Source organism: Dicentrarchus labrax, unplaced genomic scaffold, assembly GCF_905237075.1.
Source record: "Dicentrarchus labrax unplaced genomic scaffold, dlabrax2021, whole genome shotgun sequence".
Classification (NCBI taxonomy): Eukaryota; Metazoa; Chordata; class Actinopteri; family Moronidae; genus Dicentrarchus; species Dicentrarchus labrax.
The window spans coordinates 10,379,751-10,404,920 of record NW_026136714.1 but is presented as its reverse complement, the minus strand read 5'-3'; the positions used below and the strand labels follow the sequence as shown (position 1 = coordinate 10,404,920).

The following is a 25,170-nucleotide window of genomic DNA, read 5'->3' as shown; positions in this document are numbered from 1 at the left end:
TGTGTGTGTGTGTGTGTGTGTGGGGTACTCGAGGGTGGAAAGGTCCCGAAAGAGCCAAGTGCATCTTAATCTTCACCAACATATGACAACAATATACATTTAGACCTACCCTGCACACGTTTTGAAGCGTTTAAGCTGTCTGGTGTCTCGCGTCCACTCAGGACTACAACTCCCAGACTGACAGTGGCCGATGACGTACAATTTATGCGCCGATCTTTACTCTCTCTCAGGAGATCTTTATTAGCTACATGGTTATAACAAAATACTGAGGTAGGTGCTGATCCAGAACGAAAATATGACTTTCTTATAATTGTACTCGTGTTTTTTTTTTGTACACCTGGTCAAATTGAAGAATCTGTTAAATTCACGAAGATCTGGTTTTGTTCACAGGAAACATCCATTGTGGGCAACATTAGCCTGTTAGCACACGGTATTGCAAGCTACTTTGACGTGACAGCTAACATGTCCTATATATATATCTATATGAGTACCATGCATGAGTAACCTGAGCTGCTTTGAGTGTTTAAGTACGTTTTTGTAAACCGTACACATTTAGGTTAACTGAGATAAGTAGAAATATTGTTATTTTAGTGTATTTATTTGACATTTAACTGTTAGCTGAGTTGTCTTTCTCTCAGTGAGATTCCTCCTAATAACAGACTGGAGGAAATACATCACTTTCTTTTTTTAACCTGTGATTATTTTACTTGCTTGTGTTCAGGTAAAATGTGTATATGCTCTAAGATCAATATGCAACTTAAACCTCAATCAACATTTATTTGTAGAACTGATATTTGTGCTTTAAACATTATAATGTAAATATACACCCATGAATCAGTTCAAGGTTAATAAATCAGCCTTACAGAAAGGGATAGGGTTTTTTTTTTTTTCTTTAAATCCCACTTAGCTCTCACAGTACTGACATGTTCTGGGTTTAAAAGGCTGAGGCTTTCCAGTGTACTCAAGCGTGCAATCTACACCTTTTTAGGCTCTAATTTAAGCCTCTCAAGTCAGTTCAGAGAGCATGATGTTAATCCTCTACTGCCCTAGATCATTATAATACAACCTGTCCAACTTTCGAGGACAAGGTTAAATATAAGCATTAATGACTAAAAGTTTCTAAGAACATAGAGCAACCTCTAGGAAATAAATCTAAGTTTATTCTCACCTTAAATATGACACAGTGTTGCCTGTTGGATTTAATATGTAATGTTTTTGCGTGGTGTTTGGATGCCATGGAGAATGCCGGGAAGCAAAAAATTATATTTGTGACTGTGCCTTTAAAACGTTACTACAGTGAACCACACTGGGTTACAACGTCCACAGCTGTTCAGTGTACATACAAAGATATAAACAGCTTTAAACGGTCAGCAGATTGTTTGCCAACTAACCTTTGAAATGTCCACTGAGACGGTGAAGAAATGTAGTAAATGATTGCATCACGTGGATGGAAATGTGTATTTTTTATGAATATGTAAAAGACAACCGACTTAACACACTGCAGTGCTACGAGACGAGAGGGTCTTCATTGGATCAAATCACTGTGACCTATCACTTAAGCCGATTTTCACTTATATCATACGCAAGATGTATTGTCTCATAGAGTTTTCTTTCAGTGGTCAGTTTGACTTCTAAAACACAGGTTAAATTAATAACATAAATAACTGCTCCATTCAAGTTAGGTGTGCCAGTTTTGGAGTTATGCTAGTTGTGCTGTCATGGCGAGAGAGAGAGAGAGAGAGAGAGAGAGAGAGAGCTATTATTAATGTTATTAGTTACACCTGTGCAGTTCCTGCTATGCTAAGGAAAAATGTCTGATTATTATTAAATTGTGTGAATAAATGAACGTTTCTCTTTGTGTTTCTCTTTAGTAGTCACCATGGTGATGAAGTCAGCAGTCGAGGATGATGATGCTGGCTGGGGGCTGGGCATCCCAGAAAAGATGAAGAACAATGCCAACTGGGTTGATATTACACATGAATTCAAGGGCGCATGCAAAGGTACAGGCTCTTTCAGTAATGTGTGTGTGTGTGTGTGTGTGTGTGTGTGTGTGGCGTGCAGTTATGAAAGGGACTGACGTGTTCCTCTTTTTCTCTTTCCTTGTCCTCATCCTTTATTTATGCAGAGTTGAACCTTGGAGAGTTGCTTCATGACAAACTGTAAGTAGGAAAAAAAAGTCTTTTGCAAACTCACATTTTAAAGGGTCAGTTCGATGAAATAATCAGTCAGCCAGCCAAAAAACTGATTACCATTGATTTCAGTAGAGTTTTCATTTCCCAAAGTATAAATTCTGTTTCAAAGTATTGACAAGACAGAGTAATTGCTGTAAAACACAAAATCCATGTAATTGTTTGGTATGACCATGTGGGATACTGATATCTGCATCAGCTATTGGATCAGTCCCCAAATATCCGCATTGGTATTGGTCTTCAAAATCCAATATTTGTTGAACCTTTGTAAACACGCATACAAAACAGATACTAAACATCCTGCTCTGGTGGCAGGTTTGGCCTGTTTGAGGCCATGTCAGCCATAGAGATGATGGATCCTAAGATGGATGCAGGAATGATTGGAAACCAGGTCAACAGGAAAGTGCTCAACTTTGAACAAGCCATCAAGGTACAGTGCCACTCAGGAATTTAAAAAACTCTGACTGCATTGTCCAGTTGAGTTAGTTTTGTGATAAAAACAGTATAATTAACCATCAAGTTCTGAGTCATTTGTATTACTCACTCTCTTGTGTTTGTTGTAGGAAGGTGCCATCAAGGTGAAAGACCTTAGTCTTCCTGAACTCATTGGGATCATAGACACATGTTTCTGCTGTTTGGTGAGTTTTCACCTTCTTCTTTCACAGAAAAGCCTCTTGGCAAGTCGCTGGGAATTTAAGATGTTTTCTTTCTTTACAGGAGAATACAAATATGACATTTTACATGTTTTAATTCATACATACAAACTTTATAGCTGTTTTATATTGACTTATCACTATGGCAAACCAATTTGTAGTGAAACCCAGTGTGTGCATGTTTGTGTGTATTATTCTAGATAACTTGGCTAGAGGGACACTCCCTGGCGCAGACTGTGTTCACCTGTCTGTACGTGCATAACCCCGACCTGATTGAGGAGCCAGCCCTTAAAGCCTTCGCCCTGGGCATCCTTAAGGTGTGTGACATCGCCAGAGAGAAGGTCAACAAAGCTGCTGTGTTTGAGGAGGTAAGCAACTCTCTACTTGCTGTCAGTGTATGTGTGTGCATCTGTGATACTGCAATAAAATTGATGGGAGCCGTTATTTTATGAGGCAATATTTTATTTATTACACACATTTTCACATTCCCTGTGGGTCAATTTTATCATGACTTATCTGCTCTGCCCACTGGTATTATTTTATTTTAAGGAGAGTTGCAATTGGCCATTGGTAACTCAGTGTCTAACCTCATATTTGACTGTAGGAGGATTTCCAGGCCATGACCTATGGCTTCAAGATGGCCAATAATGTCACAGACCTGCGGGTGACAGGTACTGTATTGTGATAGTTCATCAAGTCTGCAGCTTCATGTATACTGTGAACAACCATTATATATTAATACTGTTGGGTCAGAGTAACAAGCTCATTTGTTCTTCCTACCAGGTATGCTGAAAGATGTGGAGGATGAGTTGCAGAGGAAAGTTAAGGTATTTGTTCTAAGTCACAATCTTTGCAATATCAGTGAAATATGACTGATAGAAATGCTGAGTGTTACATTGTTTATTGTTTATTCTCTCCTGCGGCGTCAGAGCACGCGCAGTCGACAGGGTGAACAGCGAAACCCGGAGGTTGAGCTGGAGGTACGTTTTGTTAAAATGCATATTATTGGAATAGCGTGTAGACTACCTGAAAGCTGAAAACTAGTTGTTTCTGACGTCTGTTTTCAACATAAAATACATAGGACTACATGTAGCAAATCACTGTCGCTGCTCTTTAATAATTAAACCTACTATTCCAACATTTCAGCCACAAACTAAACCTTGAACCCTTCTTCTCAGTCTCTGCCTGTTATAATTTGTTTTCCATCTGTCTATCAGTGTGTGGGACTCAAATGACCTTTTGAGACTCTACTCTGGAATTTACTGTAATAAAAATAATACTAAAGGAAGAAAAGAAAAAAAATCAGACCTAAAAATGGACTTTGTCTGGGTGGTCAAAACAAAACCTTTGTGATTCAAAGACAAATTTGGAAATGTGTATTAATAGCTTTGCATGTACATGAAAGCCAGTTTAATGGTCTCATACTTAATTTTTTCCAGCATCAGCAATTTTTGGCACTTTTCAATAGAATCAAGTTCACTCGCCTTCTACTGACTGCACTGATCACCTTCACCAAGAAAGAGGTAACACACATACAAACACACACAATCAGACATAATACATTAATAATGAGTGGATTTTAAAGTGTTCCTCTGCTTGATACCAAGCAGTGAAGAGGATTGTATTAAAGTATCTTCGTCATTTGCTTTCATTAGTTTTTGTTTTGTTTATGGTCGTATCTTTTTTATCAGACCAGCTCGGTTGGCGAGGCCCAGAAGCTTGTGGCTCAGGCAGCTGACCTCTTATCAGCTATTCATTCCAGTATTCAGCATGGCATCCAGTCCCAGAATGATACTACCAAAGGAGGTAACACACACTCACACACACACATGCTTTTCAGCTGTGGAGTCAAGCACACACACTTTGGCTTGGCATGCGTTACCAGCAGCTCTAAAGGACTACACACACTCAAATACACAGACCTTTTAACCTTACATGCATGCAACTCTGCATATATTACGCATTCTTGCTCATCCATCGAGCCAGTTATGTAGTCCTCATGGCAACCTAGACAAAAATGTGACTCCTCTACCTCAGAAAGACACACACACAGCTAAAAAAGAAAGAAAGAAAACGTAATAGTTAATTCTTATCTTACACTCTCTTTCACTCTGCTACATTAAGCTGACACAGCCTCTTAGAGGAGATTACTTTATAATTAAAATGTGACCTGTGTTAACCTTGCTGTGCTGTGTGCTGCAGACCATCCCATCATGATGGGCTTTGAGCCCCTGGTAAACCAGAGACTGCTGCCACCTACCTTTCCTCGCTATGCCAAGATCATAAAGAGGGAGGACATGGTGGCCTACTTTGGCAAACTCATAGAACGCATCAAGACCGTCTGTGACGTGATCAACACCACCAACCTGCATGGCATACTGGTAAACACACATTTTAAGATCTTTTCTTTACATTCTGAACCAGAAATGATTAATAATTAGCTATTTCAGTGATAAAGGCATATTCATATTGTGTTTGTGGTTTTATCAGGACTTCTTCTGTGAGTTCAGTGAGCAGTCTCCCTGCGTGCTCTCCAGATCTCTTCTTCAAGTGAGTTAATAATTTAAGTTTTGAGTCACTGCTTTATTTTTGAGGCCTAAAGAGAGATTACTTGAAATTTGCGTACAGCTTTTATAAGTTAACATACATGAACGGTAAATAAAACTCTTAGACGATATCATATATTCTTATCGTTAAAACGTATCAGTTTAAAACCCAGTGTATAAGAGCTAAACAGCTTGTTTTCCTAAATCCAGACAACGTTCCTGATAGATAATAAGAAAGTGTTTGGGACCCACCTGATGCAGGACATGATTAAAGATGCTCTTAGATACTTCGTCAGCCCACCTGTCCTCTCCTACAAGTAAGTCTGTCATTGGTTAAATGTTTTAACCCTTAACATTGTGAATCATTTAATGCCATGTGACTCTTTAAGTTATTTATTTATTAATTGGTTGATTTGGACCTTTGTTTTTTTGTGTGTAAACACATAATATGTATATTCTCATGAGTGAGCTTATTTTCTCCGTGTGTGTGTGTGTGTGTGTGTGTGTCTGTCTGTCTGTCTGTCTGTCTGTCTGTCTGTCTGTCTGTCTGTCTCTCTCTCTCTCTCCCAGGTGTTGTCTGTTTAACAACCACCAGGCCAAGGACTACATTGACTCCTTTGTTACACACTGCTCTAGGGTATGTTACCTCTACTGTACACCTCAGTTGGTCTGCTTTCACTTCAGCATAAGTCTGTTTGAGTAGAATTAAAAAATTAATAGTTAAGGAGGAGATACCGGTTTGTAAAATTACCATCTCAAAAAAGAGGTGTGAAATCTAGTGAGGTGTAAGGAGAACACAGGATGTTTTTAGTTCTCTTATTAAAGGATTTGTTCATATTTTAACACTGAAAGTTTTAGAACGTCTGTGTTTATTTTTCTGGGTTTTATTTTCTCCCTACAGCCATTCTGCAGTCTGATCCAGATCCACGGACACAACCGAGCTCGGCAGAGAGACAAGCTGGGTCACATACTTGAGGAGTTTGCCACATTGCAGGATGAGGTGAACTGCAGCAGTTTCCTCTGTTGTATTCCTCGTTTTTCTTTCCGATTAAGCGCAACACCACTGTGTTTGCATTTTTTGCGCTTCACAAGTCAGGCAGAGATAATACGCAATCGGAAAGCTTTAGTTGTATATTAATGAACCTGTTGCGCCTCATCTCTTTGTGGTTTTCTTTCAACCACTCTGAGTTGTGATTTCATAATATATAGACCAACTACTAAATTATCTTCTTTGCGCCCTGCAGGCAGAGAAGGTGGATGCAGCCCTGCATAGCTTGCTGATGAAACTTGAGCCTCAGCGACAGCATCTAGCCTGCCTCGGCACCTGGATCCTCTACCATAACCTGCGGATAATGATCCAGTACCTGCTTAGTGGCTTTGAACTGGAGCTGTACAGCATGCATGAGTACTACTACATCTACTGGTGAGAGCGCACACGTTGGTTTGTTGCTGGCTCTAACTGGTAGGCACAAACTCCCAGTTCCAGACACATGCAACCAGATCTCTCTACAGGTGCACTTTGTTTTTATCTGTGAATGAATATATAAATTATTTTCGACTGTAGGTACCTGTCAGAGTTCCTGTACGCGTGGCTGATGTCCACTCTGAGCAGAGCAGACTCCTCTCAGATGGCAGAGGAGCGGATTCTTGAGGAGCAGCTGAAAGGACGCAGCAGCAAAAAGACCAAGAAGAAGAAAAAAGGTATGCTCTATCATTGCGTCCGTGAGTGAGGTTGATTCTTAGAGTATGACCACATCATACGGATAAAAAAAAAAAGTGTGATCTCCCTGTAGGTGCTTGTCATATTAATAAGTTTGGGTTTGTTCTGCAGTTCGTCCTCTCAGCAAGGAGATTACAATGAGTCAAGCATACCAGAACATGTGTGCTGGCATGTACAAGGTAGGACATCAGTACAGACGCACTTTAGACAAATCTTCTTCCTTCTGTTTGACACACACACTGCATTATTGTCCATCCTCTCCCTGCCTGTGTCCCTCTCCTCAGACTATGGTAGCTTTGGATATGGACGGGAAGGTGCGTAAGCCTCAGTTTGAGTTGGACAGTGAGCAGGTTCGCTACGAGCATCGTTTCGCCCCCTTCAACAGCGTGGTAACCCCCCCACCCGTGCACTACATCCAGTTCAAGGTACTGGAGCAAACTCTTCACGTTATTCTTGTCCTTTCTCCTCCATCATATTCTTGTCACCGGCTTTTATCTTTCTATTGTGAGTCATTTCCTTTTTGCACTCCAGTTTTCCTGCTCTCCCTGAATTCGCCCTTGTTTTCCTCTCCAGGAGATGTCTGATCTGAAGAAGTACAATCCTCCGCCAGGCTCCGCTGACCTCTATCTGGCCGCCAGCAAACACTTCCAGCAGGCCAAGCTCATCCTAGAAAATGTGCCCAGCCCAGACCCTGAGGTCAGGAAAATGTTACTATTATGAAGTAAATGCCAAAGAAAGCAATTTAGTGTTTTATGTTGGTTAGATGTTCATTTACTAAAAATCTATTCCTGAAAAGATTTAAAATTTAAATGGTAATTTTGACCTTTTCCAATGTTCTTGTCTATCTATAATGATTGATAACAGGTGAACCGTATACTGAAGGTGGCCAAGCCCAACATTGTAGTCATGAAGCTCCTGGCTGGAGGCCACAAGAAGGAGACCAAGGTAATGCAATATACACATTCCCTGGATTGTCATTTAATTCTGTGGATATAATTAATACAAATTAGCAACTTTTATGTAGCTCTATAAGTTGTGTTAAGCTGCCACACAAAGGAAAAAGATTCCAGTCCTGAAATGAAATGTCTAAAAAATGGGTAATGCCTATATGGTGGTGTTTAATTGACATGCATTGTGATGGGGTTGCTGTTTTATATTGTGGAAACTTTTGTCTTCATCTCCAGGTGCTCCCAGAATTTGACTTCTCAGCTCACAAGTACTTTCCTGTGGTCAAGATTATCTGATTCTGCTCCGCACCACAAGTTGATATGAAGACCGTCAGCTGTAAACACCGTACCCTCACCTGAACAAGTGTGCAATTGCCCTGATCCAGTCATTGTCTGAACAATGTGTGTGATACACCTTACTGTAAAGTTATGTAAAGGAGTGTTTGACACACCCGATTCTTTTTTTCACTTGAATGAAAGATGTGACACGAGAAACCAGACTCAACACACAACTGGACCTATATGAGTGACAATATCCACATCTGTGTGTGTGTGTGTGCGTGTGTGTGGGCGTGCGTGCGTGTGCGTGCGTGTGTGTGCGTGTCTGTGCGTGTCCGCATGAGAGTCACAAGTCAAGGTGCTTTTTGCTCTAAGAACTGGCCAATGGAAATTTTTATAAGCTGCCTCCAGAACAGTCTTATGACAGAACAGCTGTAATGATAACGGGTGCATATCATTCAAACATATGAAACCTTTCTATGTATTTATGTGCTTATCTGAATGAAAATGTTGATCCTGAAAAGACTACAGTATCTTGTCATACCTTGTAGAGCACCAGTTTCATATGAAGGCAATTCAGTTTCATTTTAGAGATACTTATACAGCGGAGATACTTTCTGGGCCAGTGAACCAACTGCGCTGCTTTTTCAAAGCATCACCAGCAACTCAAGACTGAAAAGCTGCAGCCTTCACATATATCGAGAACACAATAAAACCCATCTTTTACTGTGGTATCAATTAATATCCTGTCATAATTACTTGCTGGAGAAATAATTTTCAGTTTTCAGACAATAAAATCTGTTTATAATTTAATTTATAGTTCAAAATCCAAAGTGAAAAACCTTTTCAATAGATTTTTAATATGGCCATGCTGCACATCGTTAGATCAGTTAGTTCATTTTACAGAAACCATGAGCACCACAGTAATGATTAAATTAATTATTTGTAATGGATATATTATTCAGCAGCCTATTTTTTACACAAGTAATATTCATACTGGTTTAAGTGATCAATTTGATATAAATTGATATTATTTGTGCCATATAGATGCCTGCCTAAGTTTTATGGTAATCCAGATGTATTGAGATACACACCATTATAAGTCAACAGTGACAAAGAGGGACATTTATGAATTGTGGGTACTAGAATAAAATAATAGTGTGTAGTCTGAAGTGGAACTAAGCCGTGGTAGAGTACAAGGAGAAAGTTGCTCTGTTCTTTATATACTGTATGGCTGTACCCATGTCCCTTGTGAAGTGAAAGTACGACCAGAATTTGAAAGTAGGCAAACTCCTCTGGAAATCAGTCATTTGACATTCAAATACACGGTGAAGAGATAACAAATGAACAGAGGTGGAGGTCACACATTTTTATTCATAGAAGAAAATGAGTACTCTAATATAACCCACAATCGGAAGGTAGTAAAATACATTTCCTTTTACACGCCTAATGTAAAGTACTAAACCAGTGTAACCAAATTGGAATTCACTCCTAATCATTTCAGTTTTATTCCAAAACAAACTACTTTAACATGAAATGAGGTTAATAAGGCAGGTGATTATGATAATAAATGAAAAGATAGGAGATATTTTAAGTACATGTGTGATTTCTGTATTAACCTCCAAGCCTTACTCTCACTTTTCCCGCAGGGTTTTCTCAATCCACTCCCTGTAGCGACAGATATCCAACATTACAATTGTGTTTGCACACTTATCAGGGGGGTCGCTGACAATAATCCCGTGTAAAACATTGTTATACTCCACAGCCGAACCTGCGTCACCCTGGAAAAAAGAAATCAGAGGTGTCCTTATTTCACATTTGTCACAATCGCAAAGTTTGATGATAAAAAATATGAACTGTATGCTTACAAAGCAGGACTCCACGCCGGCTTTAAAGGCACACATGGTGGTAGTTTCATCACTGTGGTATTTGCTATCAGGTTTATCCTCCTCACCACAGTCAGTCACTTGTGTGTTGGCACACTTCAGACTGCTGGGGATTTTGTCCTCTGAGGATTTTAAAACAATGCATCAGAAAAAATGACTTCTAATTTCATAACCTGAATGCAGTGACTTAGTGTGTTGCTCACGTTTCTTGTATCCCCAGCCTCCGATCTGGACCTGCTGACCCTTATCTGGTCTGCTACACTCAACAGGAGGTAAATCGATAGTGGGGAGTTTAGCAGATACATCCTCTTTTAATTTAATGAGCATGATGTCATGGACATGCTCCTCCTCATCCTTGAAGGTAAACTGTTGGTCAATATTAATTTCTTGCTGAAGTTTTTTGGATGATCCTTTCAAGAAAGACCATGCTTTTTTAAAAAATGAGACGTCATTGTTTGAGCCAATCTTCACTTTCACACGTCTGCAGAACAAAGGAGAAGGAAAATGTATAGTCAGGAGATATAATTATGCAAAATGATAAAAAAAAAAAAAACAATGCATTCAAATGATTCAACTATTAATTGGTTGATTTCATTTTGTATTATTTTCCTTTGAATACCTGATGCAACTTTCTTAATGGTGCCTTTGCCTCTATGGACAGCTGTAATATTACTTTAACTTGTGTAAATCAGTAATCTATGTTACACCTACATTTTAGCACCGATTTAGAACGATACCAATTTCCCGTCATTATTCTACAGTACTGATACAGAAGTGAACCACTTTTGAATCACTCAGACGAGAACACATCAAAACTGCATCGTGTAGGATGGAGTGAGGATGTTTCTTACTGTTCTGCACAGTGAGAAGCAGTGATGATCCAGCGGGTGTTGAGCAGAGAGCCTCCACAGAACTTCCCGCCCTGTAAAGTCTCAATCTGGACATGGTACTGCCTGTTCTTGTCACAGGATGTACCCCCAACAATCCTCTTCTCAATGGCGCCTGATGCAACACCTGACAAATGGAAGGAGAGCAGACGCTGTGCATACTGTACAAGTTCAGGCTCATAAATGGTTTCACATGGGTAAACTTTTACGGGACATCTGTCAGACCATTACATGCAAGAATGAATAAAAATCTTAGTGCATTGTAGTTGGAGGTTGGAAAAACTTACCAGCGAGCACAAAAACCAGGGCAAAGCAGAGCCACTTCATGGTCCCTCTGATCAAGAGTAGATCTTTTCAGGTGGCTGACTGTCGTGATGCTTCACCTTTTTATAGTGAGCATCAGATTTATCACTTTTCTCCTATTGGCTGACACTACGGGCGAGTTACAAAGCTACAGGAGGCCCTCGGCACCCTCCCAGTGGACTTTCATTATATACCTAATATGGCAATCGAATGAACTGTGAGGGTGGAACAAGGAGAAGACTGGTACAAAGATAAAGGACTTTTTTCATCTTTAACCACGTATGAATTGCTTTGAACTGTAAGAGCCAGCATCTTTGTTTTAATAACGATTATTTTCCAGACGTTTTATTTAAAATCTTCCAGCGTTAGTATAGGCTGATACATATATGTGTATATGTCTTTCTTTTTACATTGAAAATGAAACTAACAATAGCCTGTCAATACATTGTTTAATGCAGTTAATGTGTTACATGAAATTGGTTAACACTATAGATCACCAATTCCTCTGGAGTTTTTTTTTGCATCATACTAAAAACAACAAAAAAATTAGTTTGGTATTAATGGGAATGAAATTTAACAAGTTCTTACAGGTCTTGTATGACATTTGATTGAGGGTGCCAACAATAATGGTAATAATAATTATTTTGTCATTATATAGTTACTATTATTAGACAGGCTTGTATGTATATGTATATAGATTATTATTTATATATGTATGTACATGTATATTGTGTCCCTTTCTTTTTTCTCAAATTCTTTACTTCTACATTTTTATCAATACTTCTTCATTTTTATAGTGATTTCTTCCAGAGCGCCAAATCATAACAGCAGTTATCTCAAGACATTCACATATAGAGCAGGTCTAGGCCATACTCCTTATAAAATATTCATATATTTTAGGGGTGCACGACAGTTATCGGGCCGATAACAGGAAATTATTACGTCATTCCGATAAATCCGATACCATGACGAATAGCCCCGATAGCATATATAATTTTGTATATGCCCCACTCTCACTGTGAGACCTGAATGGCCTGAAGTGAATGCTGTGTTCAAGTGACGTTGGCATAATCAGAAAAACTCTTTCTGACTGGGAAAATTCAAGAATACCCCCTCATGTCGGAAAAAAAACTCGTTATCTCGGTCATAATTTTGGTAGTTGCTGACTTGAATTGAGATCCACAGTATTTTTCCACATGTTACACATAAACAATAGAAACACGAACTTAACAAGGCCGAAAGAACGACTACCAAATATGGGAACAGGGAATTTCCGTTACACCGTGAATGCAGCACAGCGTCGATTGTGTGGGACTTTTGCAAAGTTTCTGAAGAACACAGGTCGCTTGTTATTTGTAACAAACTAGTGCAGTGCCCGTAGGAAGTATGTGTTGCTGTAGAAAAGTGGGAGGTTCAGTAGCTTTTTCATGGATGGCCAAATGAGGTTGTGTTTGAAGGTGCAGCAGCTCGCCACAGACGAACATCCACAGATTCCGATTCCAGTTTGTTGTCCTCACCTATCCGGATCTCCTCAGACCGGAACAGACTCGGTCCGGACTCGTTCAGTGTCAGTAATCCACAACATTAAATTTACATGCACAGAACGGGACCGAACAGCCGGCAAAACCCGCTGCAGGTATAACGTTAGATCAGCGTGGTGTGTCGTGGGGGGTGGGCTCTGCAGTGATTGGCTCTGGTGCGCACATGGCTATGGTTGACAATGCTCTCTCTCTCTCTCTCTCTCTCTCTCTCTCTCTCTCTCTCTCTTCTCTCTCTCTCTCTGTAAAACAACTGAACCTCATTTACTTTAGTGAAAAGGTATTCATTTGAATGGAACCATAAGCCAAAATCATTCAAACTTAGTTTTTTGTTACTATGGAATGCACTGTAACTTGTGTCAGTGCATTATGCACATTTTATTTATTGTTATTGAGGAATGCACTTTTTCAGATTGTGTTTACATAGAAATGTTTAAATCTAACTTGTGTCAGTGCATTAATTTTTTCATATATATTTATTTTTTTGAACTTCTGGAATACACTTTTTCAGTTTGTAATCCCGCTGCATGTATTTGCATCAGTTCAAGGGGCCTTTATTTATTTTTTGAGAGGCTTGCCAATAGTTTTTCATTGGAAAAAATAAATATCAATATTTAAATTTAAACATTTAAAAACAAAAGTGTTTTGGGGTTTGTTCATTGTATTAATGTCATGATCTTCGGTCATGATCATATATATTATGTATGTGTGTGTGTTATCGGTATCAGCCTTTAGGAGCTGAAAGTTATCGGTTATTGGTATTGGTTTAAAAAAAAAGTTATTGTGCATCCCTAATATATTTTATATTTTATCCCCATCTGTATTTATTTTGTTCTGACAGCTGCTTCCCCTGACTGACTGTACACACTCAGCACAAAACACACAGGATAGTCTGCCCTCCTCTGCACAGCATATACATATCTCTTTTGCTTTTTCCTTCAATGTTTGACTTTGTCTTAAAGCAATATGATCAGGTCTTAATGTAAGAATGAACATTGTATCACTGTAGAACCCCGGGGTAGTGCTGTGTGAAAAAAGTACAGTGTTTGGACGATCTGTCCTTAAAGACCACACAGAAATATTTCACAGTTTAACTTGTGAATCAACTCACTGACAGTCAACTTGGAATTACAACTAAATATGTAAACTGTATATGTAATACATCTGTGATTAAAGCCTGAATAACAAGCCATTGATTTTGTATTTAAACTTTTTTATGACAGAAACTGTTTATGTTCAATAGTAAGAAATTAATTATAAAACCTAAATCAACATACAATTTTATCATTGAGCCTGTGCCCTCTTCAGAGTCAGAGTGGACTCCGGTAAGAGCAGAGGAGGGGGGCTCTGTGTGTACGTGAACAACAGCTGGTGTACGTGAACAACAGCTGGTGTACCAACACAGCGACTGTAGACAGATAACGGCTGTTTACATCCCACCGGATGCTAATACTAGCTCAGCTATCTGACTTTTGCATGCTAGCATTACCAATACACAGAGCACGTACCCTGATGCCGTGAATATCATAGCAGGGGATTTCAATCATCAGTCAGTTCAATCAGGAAAACTGCTCCCGCCATCACAAAGACTGTTGCCACATGGCCAGAGGGTGCCTCCCAGCAGCTACAGGACTGCTTTGAGAGGACCAACTGGGGGGTCTTTGAACATCAGGATCTGGAAGTGTTCACAGATAGTGTTCTGTGCTACATTAAGAACTGCATAGACACTGTCACAGTGGACAAACGCACCCGGGTCTACCCCAACCAAAAGCCCTGGTCCAGCAGCTGTTAAGGGAGAGGAACACCGCCTGGAGGTCCGGCAACAAAGAACTCTACAGCACAGCCCGAGCCAACCTGAAGAGGAGCATCAGAGAGGCCAAGGCAGACTACAGGAGGAGGATAGAGGACCACCTGAGCGGCAACAACAGCAGGCAAGTGTGGCAGGGAGTTCAGCATCTGACCAACTACAGATCCAACCTCGGAGCTGCTGAAGGTGACCTCGCGCTGGCAGAGGAGCTGAACATCTTCTTTGCCCGCTTCGAGGTCACAGCACCAGAGACGGCACCACTACACCACTCGGCCCACAGCAGCGCCAACCTCACAATTGAGGAGCATGAGTTGAGGCACACGCTGGCTTCCACACACCATCTGCATGTGGATCAATAGCTTCCTCTCCGACCGCAGACAGAGGGTCAGAGTGGGCCATCACACATCAACGGCCTTAAGCCTCAGTACCGGCTCTCCCCAGGGCTGTGTGCTGACTGAGTCCCTTGCTCTACTACCTCTACACATACGACTGCTCCCCTGTCCATCACAGCAACACCATGGTGAAGTTTGCAGATGACACCACAGTGGTGGGGCTCATCTCCAGGGGGGAGGGCGAGTCTGAAGTCTGCCTACAGAGATGAGGTGGAGCGGCTGTCAACATGGTGCAGGGACAACAACCTGCTCTTCAACACCTCAAAGACCAAAGAACTCATCATAGACTACAGGAGAAATAAAACAGAGATCCCACCATTAATGATCAGCGGGGAATGTGTGGAGAGGGTGGCAGACTTCCGCTTCCTGGGAGTCCATATCAAGGAGGACCTTTCCAGCAGAGACTGTACTTCCTGAGAATACTCAGGAGGAATAACATCACACAAAGACTGATGGTGTCCTTTTACCGTGCCTCCATTGAGAGCATACTAACATACTGCATATGCGTATGGTACACCAGCTGCACAGCGGCTCAGAGGAAAGTGCTCCAGAGTCCAGAGGGTCATCAACATCGCTCAAAAGATTGTCAGCTGCCCTCTCCCCACACTGGAAGAACTACACAGTTCCATAAAGGACACTCACCATCCTGGCCACTCCCTGTTTGAACTGTTGCCTTCAGGCAGGTGGTACAGATCAATTAAAGCAAGGACAAATAGACCCAAACACAGTTGTTATCCAACTGCAATAACTACCCTCAATGCTGCAAAAAAATAATGTGCAATATGGATATTAAATGGATCAATGCAAGGACAGATGGTATGCATGCCTGCAGATGAATGTTCATACTGTTTTTATGCAATGACTGTGTGTGTATGACTATGTGTGTCTATGTATGCTGCTAATGATGTTATATGTTTCTACTTATTTTGTTAGTTAACACTAGCACTTAAATTATTTATTTTATATTTCTTTTTTTTTTCTATGAATGATGCACTGACTGGAGAGCACTTTAAATTTCGTCGTACCTGTGACAATGGCGAGATCTATTCTGTTCATGTCTTTGAGTGTGGGCAGTATTTTGAATATTCTGATATCAACATCAACGGTCACATGTGGAGAGAGATATCTCGGTTTTGGAACCAAATCATTTTATTTTACTGTTCACTGGTTTATTTGCTTATCTGTTGAAATTTATCTTCAAGCTAGTCAAGCTGCATGCATAAAACATGTTCTCTTAAAGGCTTGTGAACACTGTGTGTGTGCTTGCAGCTAACTGTTTTATGTTACTATTACAGTGTGTACTGCGGAGGGTATACCCTTTACCCCTGTTTTATTTTATGTTTTTTAAAATGTATCACAAGTAATGCTCACACCAAACAATAAGTCCCATGTCAAACCATGTCTTGATAGTGGTAATAAAACATTTTTTATTTTCTATCATCAATAAATCCTATGATTATTTAAACCTTTCACAAATTTGTTCAGCAGTTCAAAATAAAATACAAACATATGAAATCAAAAAAAGAAAAGAGAATCCAATTTATAAAAATCATTTCATTTTCATTAACATTTTCTCTTCAGGTATACAGACTCCTAGTTCAGAAAATGGGACTTTTTATACAAATAGGCAGACAAAGCATTCTGACAAAACAAAGCTGTAGCTCGGACGAGCTCTGCAGAGTCAGGCAACAAAACCGACAACAAACGACAACTTTGAAAATAATACAATAATACAAAAAAAATGTAAATCTCAGCAACAGTAGTAGTTCCCCTGCAAGATCAACCAAAAGGGAGACAATTAACCTGCCACCAGCAGTCAGATTCCAGATTTGTATGGTTATTTTAAAACATGATGACCAGGCCCCGTTTAAAAAATATAACATAAATAAAAAATAAGTTAACAAAATTGATACGACTTAGGATGAGAAATTAGATTTGAAATTGAAATTTTAAATCGGAAAATGTTTAGAATATTTTATTTGTGTTCCTGAAAGGAAAAGTTACCTGATGTACTGAAATGTTACCGACTCTTCATCACGTAACTCATTTTAAATTCCAGTCCAAGTCCTCAAAGTCTCTAAAGTATCAAAACATAACGAGTTTATAAGGAAACGCATTTAAAAGAGTGTACTACACCATCTGATTTTGCCTTTTTGGTGAAAAGATAAAGTCACTTGTTTTGAAGAGCTGACACAAAATAAGAATGAAAAGTTTGATGACGCCTGTAGAATCGTGTTTTTGTAAATATGAAGCTTATAATGAGAGCAGCAGTCAAATTATTCAACTCTACAATGTTCCTGTTGTTATTCTCTGTGTGCTTCAAAAGTGTAAAAAGACACAAAATCTGTCAAAATGTATGACAGAGTAAATCCATATATTCTGAATGTATGGCTGAACCTTTATCATCATTGGGGGAACTTTATAGGTGCGGTGCATTTTATCATCGAAGAGACATTTCACTAAAATTCAGCATCTGTCGGGAAACGTACTTAACTGTGGCTAAGCAGCCACAGATGTTAAAAGAATTTAAATAGACAAGATATCCTTTGGAGTTATAAAATTTCAGTTCTCTCCTGCACACCTGTCTTTGTTTCAGGCAGGTGAGGTGAACTGTACATGGAGAGTATAACGCACATTGCATTTGAACTACCTAGTGTAATCACACGGAGACAGAGTTCAGATAGGCAAATAAAAAGAGTCTAGGAAGATAACTTTCCACTACATGATTCTGCGTTAAGAAGTCAAAGCATTATGGAAATTATGGCATTGCACTACAACGTACTGAGTTACTGTGGGTGTTAGTCAAAGTCACAATTTACAGTACGTGGAAAATAACATAAATCATCTGTCCTGTATAAAACACAAGGCAAAAAAAAAAAGATCCCGCCACAAAATATAACAAACTTTTCATTATTTCTGATATCTAATATTAGTTTGTGTTTGCGCTCATCCACACAATTTCCAGTCTAGTGCAGCTTCAAGTTGGATGGACTAATACTATTTTAGCACTACTGAATAATTCACATCTACTGGCTGAACGCACTGTTCCTGCTTCAAGGGAATGTCCTTCATAATGTTACAGCAATTCCCCCAAAAAATCCCTCTCCACGTTTTCCACAAAACATACAGTCCGTTCAATTCAGCAGAGGCAGCATCCACAAAACTCTGAGCTCAACATGTGACCTCTGAAACAACGGACTGTAGGGGGAAACTGGTGTACGCACAACTGATAAGGCATGCATCAAAACAAAATAAGATTGTTTATCTGCAAATATCCGGATGGTCCAACCTATTCCCTTCATTATAATCTAAAACTGTAACTCTAAACATTCTGTCTTACTGATCCCAAATGTTGAGCGCAGCACGCATCGTCTGCTTGTGACACTGATCCCAAATACAGCTGAGAATAAAAGGCTTGCTGCCACTGAAATACCAAAAGCCATTCGACAAACTGAGACTTCAGAAATTATTGCTCATTGTTACAGCAATTATAATATAATTATTATAATATAGTATGTTTAAAACCTGGCAAAGTCTAATCCAGGAGGTGTATTTGCCTGCTTGTTATGTGGCACGTCTATTAAGCCCACCTTGCTTTTTACAGCATTTTTGGCTACATGGGAATCAAGAGAAGCTGCTGTTTAGCATCACAATTGGACTCAGCAGTCTAACAAGAATCTCGGTACGTTCCTTTAACTTGCTGCAGTTACGGAAAGCCTCATATGTATTTTTGTAGAGCAAAATGTCCTGGCCCTAGGAGAGACTGTACAATAGTAAATTAAGGCATTGTTTCAGATGCTGTTGAACCTGTGGAAGAGAAGATGTCTGTGCTGCATGACGAGCTCTCTCATTGGGATAATTCAGTATTTCAAACCTCATAACCCTATAAGGGTTTGCACGTTATCATCACTTATGCTGCATTTAAGTTATAGTCATTACAGAGTGAACATACACAACACATCTAATCACATAATCAAAATCTACTGATTTCCAGGCATGTTGAGATGTACAATATTTCAAGCCAAATGGTGTCAAGTCTTGAGACGTAGAGATGAAGAGTTTGTATGAGTATGAAGAACTACGAACTAAGCAGGTGCTATAAAAGTACTTTGAAGGTGCCTTCATATCACCTCAACATACTGAAATGAACCACAGTAAACACACCTCTGGGCTTTATGTACACGGTGTGGATGGAAAACATGAGAGTACATACTGAGCTGACATTTGCATATTTAACTTTTTGTGGCTCTTTCAGAATATTGTGAATTGGATATGAAGCTGTAAATATTCTTACACGACTACAGAAAACGTGACACTTTCAACTGATAAACATGTAATCAAACCAAATGCACAGAATACAATTACGATGACACCTAAAAGACATTCCAAGAAGCAAATGCTTATGAAAGTAACGGCCAAACCGGATGTCACAAGTCTTTCTTAAAGAAATTTCCATCCGGGTTTGTTGTTTGTGTTCATTGTGTTTGGGAGGCTGCATTAACCTGCTGTGCTGAGGTGTATAACAGGTCCTGCTTCCTAATGTGGTGTGTGGGCTGCTGCTCCAACTCCAGCCCTGCAAGAAAAATTCAAATTTGTGTTAATAACTCAAATCTGTGTTTATATTTTCTATTAAACGGTCCATATTTGGAACCAAACCCTGGGACCCAATAGGGCATTTTTGCGTTTTTCATGGATACACTAGTTTCTTCTTTGGGCTCGTCAAGTCAAGTGGTTACAGTTGGTTACAACCTGCAACTTCACCACTAGACGCCACTTATTCCTACACACTGGTCCTTTCATATAGCGGTGACAGTGCCAACGCTTTCAAGGCAAAAATGGCAATAAAGGTTGCTACAAACTTGTGCCAAATGCTTTTTCAATAGTTATTTAATTTAATCTTCTCAAGTAAAATAAGACCATAATAATAACAATACAACATTATTTTGTGGAGTTCCAATCAGTCACCTGTGGGGGGCAGACTTTAACTTCATGATGCTGTGATGCTGTACGGCCTATTTAGCTGCAGGTAGTGCGTACCTTAGGTTCGAGCAAGCTCGGCTTGTTTGTCGGCTTCAAACTCGCCTTCGTTCTCATCATCCCCGTTATAGTCAGCCAGCTCGTCCTCCATGTCCTTGTCTATCAGAAAGTACAATGTGGTTATTGACATGAAACTCACACAAATGCCTTTTTAGCACAATTCAATTATTAATAACTATCAAACTTTAGCTCTGGCTTCTAATGGTCATAGGCACTTAAATAACACCCAAAAGTGAAGACTGAGAATGTACTCGCTCTCCCATTTTATCTCTTTATATACACACACTTTTTCAGTTTTAATCTATATACACTAGTAGTAGAGTAGTACACACATACCCATATTTTCAGGCCGTTTACTCTGCTGTGGTTTTTCCGAATCGACTCTACCCACTACTTGATCGTCATATTCATCTTGCTCCTCAAGTTTCTGATCAATAAGAGACTCATCTGCCTTCACCTGGCCAACCAGCATGCCTTCCATCCCAGGGTCTGCCTCTGGAGACCAAATGACCAAATTGTTGTTTACATTTTATTAACAATTCATCACCTCTTCACTGAGAATGCTGGGACAGGAGTAACCTACCACATGGATATGAGTTGGCACGCTCTCTCAGTTATGTTATTGTTTACTTCGACACAAGGGTGTGAATGACAATCGATCAACTACTAATTCTGTACATACCTACTTTACATTTAAATTTTAAATGTAGGTTAAAAGCATTTCCAAGTAACATTAAGATGTAAACGTGTAGGTTGTGTAGGCCATAGGGAAAACTTTGTATTAACAACCATTAACCCTCAAACCAGTGAATCATTGTGTATTCATTGGTCTGGAGGTCTGGTGAAGCTTCATATGCCTCACTGTGTGTTAAAACTGTGCCAGTGAGGTAGCACTACAGTTGTTTTATGCTGTGTAGGATATCGTTCAGGCTATCAGTGAATGAAGCCCCATTCTGCAACTGATGATGTGCTCTTAAAGGTTCATTTGTGTCACATTAGACATGCAGGGAAGAAAATGTAAGGTAGGAAAACCAGTTTGAAACTCAACTACTCGTGTGTTCAATGCGTTTGATTGTCTGATAAATAAAAGGTGAGCTCTTTACCGTCTGTCTGAGGGCCCTCTTCATGAGCATCCATCAGTCCCATCTCTTTCTCCTCGGTTAGATTGTTGTTCAACAGTTTACTGGTGTCTGCCTCACCCTCGTCGGTTGTGACAGCTCCCTCTGGTGGTAGCAAAATGTCCTGCTTGACTGCAGCAGCTGAAGCTGGAAGAGACTGGGACTCGACTTTGGAGAGATCCTTCTCTGGAAGCAGGTCTACTGGGGCATCAGGAGCTGAGAAAAAGGGCAGAAAGCAAGGGAAAGTGTGTAAAAGGATAGAGATATGTACAATCTCACATACACATACCTAAATATTTGTGTCACTGCAGCTTTCATGTGATAAATTTCAGTTAAATAGACGAAGGCACCCGAACATCCTTGTCTTTTACCATTGTCCACGATGATCTCATTGGTCAGTAGTTCCGGTGGTTCATTTTCGCTTGGTGTGTGGCTTACAGCAGTTGATGTTTTTACTGCATCAACCCCAGTCACGACTGGTCTGTCATCTTTTTCTACTCCATCCACTGCATTTTCCTGCCGAGGAGCAAACATCATCATTTATAGTAGATAATTAACAACTGGACTTGGACCTTTTCCCTGATCTAGATCCCGTAAAAAGACTCTGGAGTAATCATGGTTTAGATCCTTTCCCATGGTTCATGGTTACCCGTGAGGAAACAGCTGGAGGAGGGATGAGCTTCTCCATTTTCTTCTGAACTTCAAGTTTAGCAGCGGCCACTCTCTCATCACACAACTCCTTCTGGGACAGGACCTGGGACTGACAATGGGTCCTACACATGTGTACAAACACACACATACATGTTTACCAGGAAGGCTGAAATATATTCACTGGCAATTTAGAACAGCAATGGCAGTTCGAGTGCATGTGATACAGCTGAAGCTTACTACCATCTTTTTACTTACATGTCATATGTGAGCTTGCTGTTAAGGGTTTTGATGCTGCCTTGGCAACTCTGCAGCTCCTTCTGAAGCTTCCCCAGGTCATCGTTTAGCTGATTCAACTGGCCTAGAGTACAGACACAAACAAAACATAAGAACTGAATTATATTAATTTTTTATATAAACAGAACTCTGTTGGCTTTTAACACAACGCCATTTTAGTGAAATAGAGGTAAAATGTTAACAATTTTTCACCTTTAAGTTCCTGTATGGTTTTGGTACTGGAGGAAATGTTCTGCTGCAGTGTGCCCTAGAAAAAAAAAAAACCTCAACACTCAACACAATTGCTTTTCAGTTTGTGTCACTTTTTCTCTTCATAATTAGTGTGAAACACAACAATGATGAAGTCCCTGTCTCTGCTCTTTTAGTGCCCCCAAATTCCTCTGTGACTAGTTTATTGACAGCAGTTTTACGTGCAGTTTGTGTGCACCTTCTCTTGGCTGCAGGTGTTCTGGGCTCCTTCCAGCTGTCTCTTGTAGAGACTTTCTATGTGGCTTATCTGCTCCTTCTGTCTCTGGATCTCCTCCTGGAACTCAGTCTTCTTCAACTCTGCTACTCCTCGCTCCGCTGCTCCACGTCGCACCTGGCCTTCCAACTCGTACAGCTTCGTCTGAATTACACACACACGCCTTAAGTGACTTGCATTAAAAAAAAGGATGCAATAGGAAATTACAAAATGTGAAAAAAGACCTTCCTATGACCAAAAACCCTGAAACCCTGAGAACCAAATGGGGAACTAATGAGGTCTAACTTCTGCAAAAGAGAACCATGCATAGGTAGTGCAGATCTGCATCAACAAAGTCAGGCATTAAGAACCTTTTACATCAGTACAACAGCGTGTGAGTGGTGAACGGTGGCAAATGGTGCAAGTCAGAAGCTGGTATTTGCATTGTCCACTAAAAAAAGCCACAAAAACACTCACACGTGAACACGTGAACACATAAACACATGTTGATTAACCTACCTGTAGCTCCAGGTTGCGGGAGCTGGATACCCAGTAGTTAAAGCCCAGAACCAGGATACAGGCGATGAGAGCGCCAATCATCAGAGGGGGTGATCTTCCTCCACGACGGCCGTTTCCCAGCCCACCCATAGCTGTCTATAAACTGGAAATACACAAGACACAGCAGCAGGGTCAGCACATTTTCCATTAACTCTATAATTACATGTTATAAACAAGTCTTTTCTGTATGTGAGCTCTTCCATTTTAAAATGCTGACATGAGGCTTGCTGCTGCTGATCACATGGCTCAGGGGTTTTTGGTTGTGGTTGATTATTGACACGTAAAAAAGGTCACTATCAGGCCTGTAAGTAGCAGAGAGCTATTTTCTGACAAGCTCAGCAAACACACAGAACGTGATATCTTTACAGAAACACTACATTTTAAAGAACATGCACTCTTTAACGCCTAAAACACCATGGGGCAGCAAAAAGATCTGTTTATTCCTGACTCAATTACAATGTCTGCTGGATGCTGAGAAAGCAGGGACCCATGGGTGCTGCTGAAACACTCATACAGCTGTTCACTCATACCAAGATTAAGAAGTCTTCAACTACTGCAGTATCATATTATCTGGTGGTGGCAATGCATACTGTCCATGTAACTAATATGCCCAGCCCTGCCTTTCCATGCTTGGGTTCCTGCCACCGTGCAAATGATACAAGTGCAAAGAACTGTTTAGAAAAGTAGTTTGTAGATTACTTTTTGCAGATTTTTAATGGACTAAAATACAAAGAGGGGCCATGGTGGGATCATAAAACAGCGTTTATATACATCAAACCAAAGCGAAAGCGTTAAAGGTTATGTTTTGAATCACCTGTGATTTACCTGTGGCTCGTATGAACCTAGCTAGATATGGATGCCGATATTGACTCTCAGCCAGCAGCAGTAATGTTACAGCAAAGGGCGGCTTAAGGGAGTCAACCTCGGCTCAAGATCACAAACAAGCTCTAGGATGAGATCAGTAAATCTTAAAATCACAGCACAGGCCTGGTGGCAGCAGGTTACACATCAAACGCGTTAGTTATTTAGTTTTTTTTTTCAAAACCTTAAATGTTAATATTAAACAGCTACAGCCACAAATATCACTCGTATTATCGATCGGCTCAATTCAGATCAGGAATGATGTACTTCGCTAGCGTTAACAATCATCGCACAGACTTCCTAGTTTGTAGATATTTTTACAATATCATTTAGCAGATATTTAAAAAAGCAGAAAAGAAGATAAAGGGCAACGTATTGAGCATAATTTGACCAGTGTTGCATTATTCCAGTCAACGCAGAAAGCAACCACCGTTGGCACTATACGTTGCGAGCTAACGCTAGCGTCGTTAGCAACGTAGCTTGTCCCCAGTTGCTCTTAGCATGTTAGCTTAACGCTAGCAGTCATTTACTTACGCGATAGACTTGAGAGTCACAAAACAGGAAACAAATGTTGAGCCCAGTATATGGAGTGATACTCGGTGATGTATGCTACGATCTGTCCGGGTTTCTTCGGCAACTAACAGCGCATTGTTAGCTCGTATTCATTACAGCCACACAGACGGCAGTCGCTGTGTTGTGCCTGGATCGGTCCGGGACGGCTAATGTATGTGCTGCCTCTACTTGCTGTGGGAAAAATTAAAGTCTACGTTTGGGGATTGCAACTCAAACAAAAAGGTAATCCTTATACATTTGATGTACGAAGTGCTTCTGGAAGATTGTTTTTTTAGAGAATAAAAAAAACAGTATGGTATTTTTGCTACAGTGGATGTTATCACTTCCAACTCTCAAAGCCTTTGGTTGTTCGACTTGTCAACTGATTACGGAGTTGTATAGTTTACGAGGGGCACAGGAAGGCAGCACGGGCACCTGTTCAAGACAGGCCTAGTGTAACTGATAGTGGCGGGACTTTGAGCTTAATTCACATTAAAATAAAGTCAAATA

The 25,170-nt window shown here is 40.1% G+C and overlaps 3 protein-coding genes across 4 annotated transcripts; 1 reads left to right on the top strand and 2 right to left on the bottom strand.

Annotated features, from left to right (window-relative positions):
- Positions 1–32: 32 nt before the first annotated feature.
- Positions 33–9,068, top strand: naa35 (N-alpha-acetyltransferase 35, NatC auxiliary subunit). The gene is made up of 23 exons (XM_051421618.1): positions 33–270; positions 1,872–2,000; positions 2,126–2,159; positions 2,505–2,619; positions 2,753–2,827; positions 3,043–3,210; positions 3,447–3,513; positions 3,626–3,669; positions 3,772–3,822; positions 4,282–4,365; positions 4,534–4,648; positions 5,045–5,223; positions 5,333–5,392; positions 5,599–5,705; positions 5,959–6,025; positions 6,290–6,388; positions 6,633–6,811; positions 6,953–7,089; positions 7,220–7,287; positions 7,393–7,533; positions 7,682–7,804; positions 7,973–8,053; positions 8,293–9,068. Exons 2-23 carry the CDS (start codon positions 1,880–1,882, stop codon positions 8,350–8,352), a joined length of 2,175 nt encoding a protein of 724 aa, XP_051277578.1. The 5' UTR covers positions 33–270; positions 1,872–1,879; the 3' UTR covers positions 8,353–9,068.
- A 620-nt stretch (positions 9,069–9,688) lies between these two features.
- Positions 9,689–11,884, bottom strand: LOC127375607 (kallikrein-8). Its single transcript, XM_051421656.1, has 5 exons — positions 11,395–11,884; positions 11,072–11,234; positions 10,424–10,701; positions 10,203–10,342; positions 9,689–10,115 (listed from the first exon to the last, which is right to left on the bottom strand). The coding sequence occupies exons 1-5, from the start codon at positions 11,432–11,434 to the stop codon at positions 9,969–9,971; spliced, it is 768 nt and encodes a 255-aa protein (XP_051277616.1). The 5' UTR covers positions 11,435–11,884; the 3' UTR covers positions 9,689–9,968.
- A 4,664-nt stretch (positions 11,885–16,548) lies between these two features.
- On the bottom strand, positions 16,549–24,855 carry golm1 (golgi membrane protein 1). Of its 2 annotated transcripts, XM_051421642.1 has the most exons (11): positions 24,643–24,852; positions 23,209–23,350; positions 22,675–22,854; positions 22,440–22,494; positions 22,209–22,311; positions 21,952–22,075; positions 21,674–21,818; positions 21,288–21,518; positions 20,521–20,679; positions 20,185–20,283; positions 16,549–19,720 (listed from the first exon to the last, which is right to left on the bottom strand). In XM_051421642.1, exons 2-10 carry the CDS (start codon positions 23,335–23,337, stop codon positions 20,186–20,188), a joined length of 1,224 nt encoding a protein of 407 aa, XP_051277602.1. In that variant the 5' UTR covers positions 23,338–23,350; positions 24,643–24,852; the 3' UTR covers positions 16,549–19,720; position 20,185. The 2 variants fall into 2 exon arrangements, with proteins under 2 accessions (XP_051277602.1, XP_051277603.1); XM_051421643.1 differs by lacking the exon at positions 20,521–20,679 and having other exon boundaries at positions 24,643–24,855.
- Between the last annotated feature and the right edge of the window lie 315 nt (positions 24,856–25,170).